General features: G+C 38.9%; 1 protein-coding gene across 3 annotated transcripts in view; it reads left to right on the plus strand.

The window, feature by feature from the left end:
- The window catches only part of GLRA2 (glycine receptor alpha 2), a 191,444-nt gene extending 180,535 nt beyond the window's left edge, over positions 1 to 10,909 (plus strand). For 2 of the 3 annotated variants that reach the window (XM_019746238.2, XM_019746239.2), the window contains one exon: positions 9,375 to 10,909. In XM_019746238.2, the coding sequence (XP_019601797.1) occupies positions 9,375 to 9,653 (279 nt within the window). In that variant the 3' untranslated portion in view covers positions 9,654 to 10,909. The remainder of the gene's footprint in view (positions 1 to 9,374) is intronic. The other variant, XM_074323744.1, reaches the window with a different exon arrangement.
- The last annotated feature ends 770 nt before the right edge of the window (positions 10,910 to 11,679 follow it).

An 11,679-nucleotide genomic window follows, 5' to 3' on the forward strand; every position in this document is an offset into this window, starting at 1 on the left:
GGTGAAGACGTGACTAGATTCTGCTTTGGAGATTGAGCTGATGGGACTTCCTGACACTAGATGTGCAAGGAGGCTAGAAAATGCAGTCTCTGCAAGTCCACACGTGTGACTAGCTAAAGCAGGGCTTCTTAAGTAGGGGGGATTTTGCCCCTCCCCCAGGACACATTAGGCAGTGTCTGGAGACATTTTTCATTGTCACAACAGCAGAGGGGAAAGGGTGCTCCTTGCATCTAGTGGGCAGAGGCCAAGGAGGCTGCTCAACATCTTGAAATACACAGCCCAGTTCCATACCACAAAAAGTTACCTGGTCTCAAATGTCCACAGTGCCAGGGTGAAGCAACCCTGAGCTAAAGGAAGAATGACCACTGGCCAAAGAAAGCAACGTGGGTTTTGGGAGGTAACTGGAAGTCTTAGCCAACTCTACTCCCTGTGTCCCAACCCTTGCAATGTGTTTGTAGGCTGTGGCAACATCACTTCCGGGATCCCTGATCACACTACAGCTGAATTCTGTTTGTCCTCCCTTGTCCACATATTTTCCCCTTGTTCTTGGAGGTAAGCTTTGTCCTGAATAATAGGCTCTGCTGGCTTTCCAAAACAGGAAAAAAAATGTAACATCACTTAACATGGGTGATCGAGGCAATGAAGGAGATTTTGTGTAATGATAGCTAAGTGGTGAACAGCACCACAGTACAGGTATTAATTTATGAGCTTTGTGGGGGCACATGCTTCATTAATTAGTATTTCAAGACTTAAAACTGGTGATAACCATAGATTTACAGGAACTGTACTCTCTTCACCAAACCCAAATAGATGGCCTATGGTTCAAAGACCCTTAATGTCATGCAAACACTCCTTAGTCTTCGCTGTGGATAACAATTGGTAAGGTCTAACTTATTTGGTGAAATATTTGCATAGAGCTATTACATTCTGACTTTTCATTAACCTAGCTTTATTATTTTGATTTGCCAATAGATACATAAATGACAAAAATATTTCTTTGTGTTCTAGAGTGTTTGTCTATTCTATTTATTTTCTTGGCAAAGCAACAAACATTTTTTTCACTTAGTTAATAAGGGGGATCTAATGTTACATATTTTCACACTATCTGGGCTGCTCACTAGCTTAACACTGGGCAAAAAAAGTGGACACTGTTTCAAATAGAGATCATAAATACCTCAGTGGCAATAGGTTTAGGTTTGCCCTAATATGATATGAATTCAATATGCAAAAATAAGCCACATAATCAATAAGCAAGGAAAGTATTCTTCATATTACAAAACATTTTTTTTTCTACCATTCATTTATAAGAGTTTATATATTCAATATAGAAAGCTTCAGCCAAGTGTTGTTCTAGGTACTGGGGCTATCGAGACACACAAAACTGGATCCTTGCACTTGAAGGTTACACAAAAGAGGCTGACATGTAAACAGCTGATTTTAATATGGTGCAGCACATTCCATTATGGAAGCATGTACCACGTACTACAGGAGCGGAGGAGAAACCCATGGCCCAGGCTCAGGGGTCAAGAAAAGACATCCTGAATGGGAAGATGGCAGAGTGGAGTCTTGAAGGACATACAGGAACTTGACAGGTGAAGAGAGGTGAGGGGCAGTCTATACAAAGGGAGGCAGTCGACTAAAGTCAAAGATCATGAAACCCCGAGACGTAGGTAAAAGGCAGGACATAGGGATCCTTGAATGTCACACACAGGAGCTTGGGAGTGGTCATTAAGGAGATGAAAAACTTTTTTAAAGTATTAAGGCTGGAAATGGAAGTAATCGGCCAATGGCATTCCATCAATTCTACTACAGCAGAAAGCAGGGCTGGCTTCAAAATTTGTGGGACCCAATGCAAAATGAAAATGTGGGGTCTTGTTCAAAAATTATGAATTTCAAGATGGCTACAACAGAGCGTTAGTGCAACTGCACAGTATGCACTCTCTTGAAGCCAACCCTGGTAGTAGGTATCAGGGCAGGAGTAGGATAAAGACATTAAGATCTTATTTGCATGCTGTCTACTCTATGGTTGGGAAGAAAAGTCTTAACCATATCAACCAGCTAGGGATTAGCCTTAAGGCAATATGCCAGCCAGCATTATAGGACTATACTCAAACTCAGAAAACGGACAAATGGCTAATCTCTTCATTTTAAAGACGAGAAAGTAGAAGAACAAAAAGTTGAGGAACTGTCCTAAACTCACACATCTAGGAGGCAGTGAAGTTGTGAATTCAACTCAAGCCTTTCAGATGCTATCCCCGTGTTTTCCTCTGCTCCTCTACAATATCAAGGCTGAGTCTGTAGTGAGAGCGATAGAATGGAAGTTCTTTGGGGAAGATTGATCCAGAGTCTGCAGAAAGGACTGCAATTGCCAAAGAGAAGTCAGCTAGGAGATAATCGCTGTCCCCTCCTCTCCCACAGGGAGCACAACCTTTCTGAGCCATTACTCGAGATCAAGAGGGTTATTCCAAGCACAGTTACTGAATAACTACCATGGGGCCAGCGTTGTACTAGGAAATACGGTGACAGAGATGATGTGGGCACGCTCCCAGCAGCTCACCCTCCAGTGAGTGAAGACAACAGTGGAAATCAGCTATCAAAATCCAGTCCCTGACTACCTATTCTTCAATAGGATTGGGAAGCAAACCTTTAAAAATAATAGTAAAACGCAAAATTAGAAATGAATACTAAAATCCAACAGATAGCTACAGTCTTTTTCAAATTAGGGGAATCATAGGTGATTTGTGTATCTCAGCAGTATAACCTCACCAACTCTGGAGACTTCAGGCTCCTCTAAACACCAACAAAGCTCTGTACATACCCCAAGAATCTCTCTCTTCTACTCTATTTAGTTCTCTATGTCCCCCACCCCCAACAGCCAAGGTCTTATTCATCTTTTCTTTCCCTTGGTTCTTAAAATCAAGCTCCAAACAGGCAGATGGTTTGCAAGGCCCTACAGAATCTAGCCCCTGGTCATTTCTGAAACTTCTCACCCCACCTTCCCCCTGCATTTCAGGAGCTATACTACCATCTGTTACAGCAAACCCTCCCATCTCAGACATCTCCCAACTCTGCTTTCACTTCTTAAATGCCTCTCATTTTTCATATCTCTAATGAAATATCACTTCTACAGGGAAAAGCTTCTATCTGTCAGATTAGACCTGGACCCCCATTAATAAGTTCTCATAGCACCCTATAATTTTCCTTCAGAGCCCTTATCATAGCTAGTAATTATGTATTTGTGCGATTATTTTATTTTTCTCTTCGTCTCGAGGTTGCCAACTCCTTGAAGGCAAGAATTGGATTTATTTTGCTCACCACTGGATCCCCAGCACGTGGCATAGTGCCTGGCATCCCCTTGGACCTTTTCTGACCACTCAATCTAAAACATCCATTTCCCTGCCACTAACCTCTCTCAAGTCTCTTGTTTTTCTTCAAAGCATCCATCATTATCTCTGTGTGTGTGTGAATGTGGCATTGTCTTATGTATACATATACACATATATATGTATATGTTTGCATATTTGTGTATCATTTTTTTACATGTCACTATCTGTGTTCCCCACTAGAATGTAAACTCCCAAAAAGCAGAGGCTTTGTCTTCTTGTTCATTGCGGTATCCCCACCACAAACCTGGCACATCATGGACACCCAATGAATATCTGTTGGAAATATAAATACATGGATGGCAAGTGCTCAAGAAATGAATATCAGAAGTCTCTTCTTCAAAAATCAATAATAGTTATATCCTTCAATGAAAAAGAGATGATCCACCGATATACTTTCCGTTGGAAAAACTGTGTTCACTGTCTTCCCAAAATGACACTGATCGTTTTAATTCATTTTACCACACGTCATTAAACAACAAGGGGTTATATTTGGTTTACTTTATTTCAACTTCGTTGTTCTACAAAGTTCAGTCAGAGCTTCATCCATAATCTTGAATGGAAGCCTTTTGGGATTTTATAGGGGCAAGTTCATAAAAATCAAAGACTTCCAGAGTCTTTGGAATTAGACAGACGTGGATTTCCATCTCAGCTTCAATATTTATTAGCAATATAACTTTAGGAAGCCAGGTAACTTCTCTCAGTCTCCATTTCCACAGGAAGCATGTGATTTGTAGAGTAGGTTTGCTGAGAGTATTGACTGCAGTTTTAAGTGCATGGTATACAGTCATAATCAATAAACGACATCTATTTATTATTCACATCTATTCCCAAGTCCCGTGATACAGCGGGTGAAACTGAGGCTACAATGGCACATTTCTCAAGGCCATCCCACTTCCCCAAGTCCAGGTGATAGAAACTGGCAGGCCTACGATTAAGCATCATCCAGCCTTCATTTGCTCAGGGGCCTTTTTGTGTGTGTGTTTGGACTCATACTGTTTCCTAAAGAGGGCTGGAGACCCCATTATGTCGTGGCATTGATCGAGGCTCACTACAACCTCTGTTCCAACTGAGAAATTTCTTATTCCAAAAGAAGGGAGACTCAATCCAATCATAGAATCTGGGTGAGAAATGTGATGGAAAGAATTTTCCCTTACCCCAATTTTCAGGAGTCTTTATTTCCTTCTCTCTAGTGCATGAAAGAATAATTGAAACTATGCGCTCTGCTAAAATCTTTCATTTTATTAAGTACCAAATTTTTAAATTATATTGAAATTATTTTCTTTTTTTTAAATTAAAGTCTATGTGGTATATAAAACTGAAAACAAAGGAACAAGACAAACAAATGAAGAACAAAAATTCATAGACAGACAATAGTTTAGTGGTTACCAGTGGGTAGGGGAAGAAGTGGGTGGGAGATGAGGGTGAAAGGGATCAAATACATGAAATCATTTTCTTTTCACAAACAATTCACTACAATGCAATTCTGGTGATGCTTTAGGTCCAATTTCACATCTAGACAAGAGTTATTCCAAACACAGGAATGCGTAAATTTTATAATAAGTGAAATTGCATAAAATAAACAAGTCTCAAATGAGTTGCATAGTGCCATGGCAGTGCTTCATACAGCAGACAAGATTTAAGATTTTAGCAAAGTGGGATATAGAAATTGTATATATTGAAATTTTGACTGGATGATTCATTTCCTGTGGGAATTTAATCAGTGACTAACAAAACAGAGTGAGCCAGAAATGTTTTCTACTTCAAGTTACTGAAGATGGCTGGTCAGCAGCAATAATTAACTAACTGGTTTCCTGGATAATGAGAAGAAATGGATAATATATGCCTAAAATTCTATTCTTACTGAGAAGATCTAACTGACTCTCCCTGTGAATACGTTCAACTAAGCTGTGCCTACGGATTGTTTTTTATTTTAGCTTCAGTTTATCCATGGCTCAGCCTCATCTGCATTTTGCCCTCATATAGGAATCTTGCCATATTACCATAACATTTTATTCTGAACCTGCTATAAAGGCAATTAGTCCTTCATTATAACACAAAACTTCAAATTGGTTGCAATTACGTTTTCTGAATCAAAACCATACCCTTTGATGTGGATAATTTAAGGTTCTATATTTAAGGCACTGAATGAGTCATAATGGTAAATAAGAGGACCTTAAACTAGCATTCATATCTCCTGTGTATGAAACATTAAATGGATAATTTCTACCTACGACAGATTTATTTTTGTGGTGAAGAGTTTTAAAGAATTGATTTAATTAGCTGCAACTATGCTAAGAAGCACAATTTGAAATAATGTTGAATGAATAAGGAAACTATTTTCAACCATAGAGCAAAACCTCTTTAAATTCCCTTCTGTTCATTATTCAACAAACACTTATTAAGCACCCACAGTTTGCATGGAAATACACTACATAATGATAACCTAACCTGGCATCATTCTGTTCTAGCTCTGGTAGTTAAGGGAACGAGTTGACCTATTCAGCTGCCCATTCATAGTACGTGAAGAAAGACCATAGACATTAAATGACTGAGTCAATCTAAAAAGAAACATGGACATGTGTATTTGAATTTCCTTTCGTTTTATATGCTAAACACAGGTCACCAGCTAACTACCCTTCCTACTTCTTCAGGGGCCCAGGAATTTTAAAATAATCTTATCTCACTTAAGCAGTAAACTATATGCTTAATCATGAGTTTTTAAATGTTTATAGAGGTAAGAACAGCAATTTGCAAGATTCTATAGCTATGAGAAGGATAAACAGCCGGTAAATTTAGGCAGATAAGGGGAAATGTTTTTCAAGGGATTGTTTCCATTTGAAAAGTAATTTTAGACTCAGTAATATAGAGTAGGTTCAGCATTTTAGAGCTGGACATTAGAGCTCATGTAGGCCACTGGTTTCCAACCTTTTGCATTAGAGTCGCTGGGTTTTTAAAACTACAGATTCTCAGTTCTCATTCCCAGAGATTCTCATTCAGTTGGTCTGGAAGGGGCTGAGAGGGGAGGCAGGCATACGTATATTCACAAAAGTTCCCTGGCAGCCAAAGCTGAGACACACCGATCCAGTCCAGCCTCAACATTTTGGGAATGAGATCCCTGAGAGAATAAATATCTTCCCTAAGATCAACACAGCTTATAACCCTTGGAGCCAGGCCTAGAACCCAAATACCCAAAATTCCTAGTGTGGATCTCTCTTTACTAAACCACTGGCACCGTTTCTACTTCTCTCACTGGTTGAGACTTAATTACCAATTAGTAATAGGATGTCCAAGAAGGGCTATAACCCATGTGATAAGCACATGCCCTCCCCCAATGATCTCTGTGCTTCCTTTTTCGCAAAGTACTCAATACATGTTCCAATGACACTGCAATGATTAATATCTGTTTATTCCATCTTTTGAAATACTACACTAAATTGAAACTTTTACATCCATGAAATATCTCATTCAGATTTTAAGGCAAAGAAAACCGACTGAATACCTGAATCTGAGCCCAATTTACATCTTCATATTGAGCTTCTATAGCTGAGTACATGGAAGAACTCTAATGTCAGTAGTCTAGTCTTCTTTGCCAGCTTCCTTGCATGATAATGCCTTTAGGTTGCTTCTTCCACTGGTTTCTGAAAGCCCCATGCAGGTAGGGCCCTTGTCCAACTTCGTCAACTCTCTCCCAGCACCCAGCATAATGCTTGCCATAGATTCAGCACTGAACAATTCATTGTTGAATGAAAAATCTCTCAATAAATTTTGTTAAGAAATGAGACAGAGTATCTTGAACCAACTTGTATAGGACAGTCCCATATAAATAAAAGTACTGGGCAGATGGTTTTATAAAGTAGTTTTACGGTCACTTTATTATAAGAGCTTTGGCCTGATCTTCCTGACATAAATGGGCTGATTGAAAGTTATGATTACTGTCTGCTATTGGTAGTACTAGATGCATTCATTGATAAGATCTAATGCATCAGGTAAATGAGCCTTCTGTTTTCTAGCCTGATTTTCCTAGAGATCTGATCTATACAGTGAAGGGTGACATGGAGTGTTTGGCAATGACTCACATCTGCTCTCTCTCCAGCTCGAATCCCCCCTAGTCATTGGCAGGTTGCAATGCAACGAGTAGCCACGTTTAGGGCTGGCCTCATCAGAGGTACTGGATTACGGGGGGCAGTGCCGGTAAGCCAAAGGCCTCGAGGACTCTGTTGGAGTCTCCTCTTCATGTTCAGGCTACGTGTTACTAATCTAGCTAAGTGAGCCACATGGGATCCAATCTGTCTTTCCTTCCAGGTTCTGTAGTCACCATCCGAGTACATATACTATAATGTAGTCTAAGCATTCTGAAGTCCTTGCACTTCTTTAAACCACACACTCTCTTACTCCCCATTTTGTATAGGATAAAGTATAATTAACTGAAATACTCTTCTTACTTTCCTTACCTATCCGGGGATCTCCTGTTGACCTTACAAAACTCATTTCAATACACAAGATACAATTTGTCCTTGCTGCACCATTTGGATTACAGTTGGGCTGTCATTCATATTATGTTAATAGTCCTTCTTTCATTATATATTTTATCTGTGGCCGAAGGCACTATTGACATGAAACAAACATTGATGAAATAAAACATGAATACCAATTTTTTATGTCTTTTGGGAAATATAACCAGTATTATTATCTGGCAAGGTAAAGAGAGCAGTGCCTCTGCTTATTCAAAGGATTTGCATAGTGTCGTGGAAGGCAATAATCTAGTTGCAGAAGGAGATTCAATTGATGGCTATTTACAACTAAATTTTTATTAAGTAGGTCATTTCAATCCTGCCTTTTCAACCCCACCATTTTGACGCAACCTCACACCCAGATTCTATACATTTGTCTCTACTAAGGGTATTTACTCTTTACTCCCAGAAATAAATACAATTTTTCAGTCTTTTATCCAATTCATGTAGAAATAATCAACACAAAATACTACTGACATCAGCTAAAATGTTTAAATATGGTAGAGATAAATAATCAGCCAAAGAATCAATGATAAAAATGGACAGCAGAAAAATTAGCCATGGTAGAAATATTCAACAGCAAATAATGACTATTTAATCTCTGCCATATAACCAAAATGAATTAGAGGGTTGGAGGGGAAACATATACATTTAAAGGCTAATCTTACATCTACTATTAAAATCAATGTTAATAGATGGAACTGGGTTGTGAATGGGTGGGCCATAGTACTAGAAATTTCTAGCACAGGGCCAGGTACATAGCAGGGGTTCAGTACACACTTTTTTGAAGGAAGGAAGGAAGGGAGGGAGGGAGGGAGGGAGGGAGGGAGGGTGGGAGGGAGGGAGGGAGGGAGGGAGGGAGGAAGGAAGGAAGGAAGGAAGGAAGGAAGGAAGGAAGGAAGGAAGGAAATGAACAAGTGGTCCACGAGAGATTTAGAGTGTACTTTTGGGATTTGGAGACTTGGCTTTAAAACAGTGTAATCAAAGCTATAGATTAATAAACATGATTTTGGGACAGTCAGTGCTAAATATAACATAGGTCTTTCTGTTTGTTTGTTTTTTCAATTTAATGAGGTGACAATTGTTAGTAAAATTACATAGATTTTAGGTGTACAATTCTGTATTACATCATCTATAAATCCCATTGTGTGTTCACCACCCATAGTCAGTTCTCCTTCCATCACCATATATTTGATTCCCCTTACACTCATCTCCCATCCCCACCCTCTGTTCGTTAATTAATGAAAATGACCACAAAGTCATTAGTCTTACCCTTAATTTCTCAGCCTGAAAAGTTAATGAACTGTATCTATTCCATGAATAATGGAGTTAAACTTGAAAGAAAACTACCCAGCCCAAAAGCCTCCCATGCCACCAGTTAACTGTGATTTATCTTTTACTTCTGAAGAATTTTAAGCATCTTCCGTCTGATTTGACTGACAACCAATGTGTGCTTCCTTTGTCTTTATTTTCCCAGGAAGAAGATGTTACTCGTGAAAGTCGTTTTAATTTCAGTGGTTATGGGATGGGTCATTGCCTCCAAGTGAAGGATGGAACAGCTGTCAAGGCCACACCTGCCAACCCGCTCCCAGCACCCCCGAAAGATGCAGATGCCATCAAGAAGAAGTTTGTGGACCGGGCAAAAAGGATTGACACAATATCTCGAGCTGCCTTCCCATTGGCCTTCCTCATTTTCAACATCTTCTACTGGATCACATACAAGATCATTCGGCATGAGGATGTCCACAAGAAATAGATGTGCCCTTCAGACCCTGGGACCTTCTTGCCTAAAGTGTTGTGCTTGTATATACACAGTGAAATTGTCTTTATATCACTTTGACAGAGGAGAAGACTGGGGGATGGGGGAGGGAGGACCATGGGGCAGGTTTCCTGGCACCTGTAAGTTATCTGGCAATGAAGGAAAATGTTTGCACAAAATTGAGGTGTTGCAGAATCACGTGAGCGTAATTCCCTTCATAGTCTTTACCATTGTTCTCTCAGATGATGCATCAATTAGACATGATACGCAAGGCCAAGTTCTTGAGTGCAATTTGTGTTTTGGTTTGGTTTTGACAAATTCTGGTACTGAAAAGTTAGCTTAAAACACACACACACACACACACACACACACACACACACACACACATGGAAAATGCTTACCATCTGACCATAGTGACTAGCCTACAGTGAGCTGAGGACCAAACTTTTTTCAGGAAAATGCTGCCTCATTTTTAAAACAAGCCTCCTGAGCTAAGTTCTTTACAATGTCTGTAATTAGTGTTTCACCAGAGAAATCCTTTTGTGGGTCACAGATTATTTCTACTTATCAAAAAAAGCAACAAAAAATAAACACCAATCACAAAGAACAGATTTCTATTTTACTGTCTGTGTGGGTGTGCATTTTATTCTTTTTCTTTCCTAGATGTAATTTTGGGGTTTAAATTGTGTCTCGTGTAATTGATTTGATAGTATACCCTCTTAAAAATGAACGCCCATTTTATTTTAGATCCAAGTTAGCGCACTATGTTTTTCGCTTTGGCTGTATTTACGTGTGAAGTGCTCAAGTGTCATTTAGCCATCGCAACCTCTTGGCCACAGTATTTATGGAGATGGTGTGTCCTGAATGGTGTAGCTCATGTTAGCCTGAACTTCCCATTACTGCTCTCATTGTAGGTGTAACTACTAGTCCTAATGTCAACTGACCCATGATTTCTACTGTCAACCCAAGTGAATATCGTTTTAAATATCCTTAACTAACTTAAAGAATTTTAAAATTGTACTGTGATTTTCATAACCCGTTGCCTTTTTGGTACCAGAGCTACGTGGTTTGAATCCTGGCTACATGTTTTAAGTAAGAAAAAAAAAATAAAAGACATATTTTTGCTTACTCAGATAAAAGACAACCTGTAAAAACATAATGAAAAAATTAAATTTTACATGTGCTGTAAAAGGGATTATTTAAAAAAAAGTACTTGTTCAATTTCAATAAAGCTGAGTGTGCCACAAAACTTCTCCATGAGTCTTTCTCTTTTTGCACTGCAATGTGAATAATTTAGATGACAACTGTAACTTGGATTTTTGTTTCTGGTCTTCCTCATAAGCTTGAAGAATTTATAAGGCTATTATATTATTCTTGTAGTATAATAGTAGCTTAGAGTAGCCCCAAGAAGAAAGAAAAAATATGTTATTCTCACTGTAGAAATAGGGACATGGAGACGTGGAAGCATTAGCAGTCATTGTAAGCAGAATCTAACACTGGATACTTCATATGAGACCTAGAAATGTTCCAAGAATACTGAGGCATCATAGAATCTCAAAGTGAAAAGAAATACAAAAGACCAACCTGTCCACCTACCCAGCTTGATTTTGTCAGGAATGAAGTTCCAAAATGAAAAAGCTTTCTGAGAACCCCAGTGAAGTAGAGATAACTCATCTTGACCTAGATTTTCCTTAACCAAAGATCTCCATTATAACATTTTCAGGAAGAGGTGAATTCATAAATCAATATTTATGGCCATTTAAACCTGCTCAAATACTGAATCATTTCCATAGGGAGGAATATTGCAGAATGGCTAAAAGCATGAACTTTGGAGATAAGAAGACTAGCCCAGCCACCTATCAACAGTTTGATCTTGGATAGGTTACCTGACTTTTCTGAGTAGTTCCTGTTTCATAGAGTTTGAAGAGGATAAACTGAGAAAAATGCAAGTAAAGCCATTAGCTCGGAGTCTCACACATAGAAAATTCTCAATAACTAATAGATAATAACAAAATTATTGTTA

The sequence above is a fragment of the Rhinolophus sinicus genome, chromosome X (assembly GCF_036562045.2).
Source record: "Rhinolophus sinicus isolate RSC01 chromosome X, ASM3656204v1, whole genome shotgun sequence".
Classification (NCBI taxonomy): domain Eukaryota; kingdom Metazoa; phylum Chordata; class Mammalia; order Chiroptera; family Rhinolophidae; genus Rhinolophus; species Rhinolophus sinicus.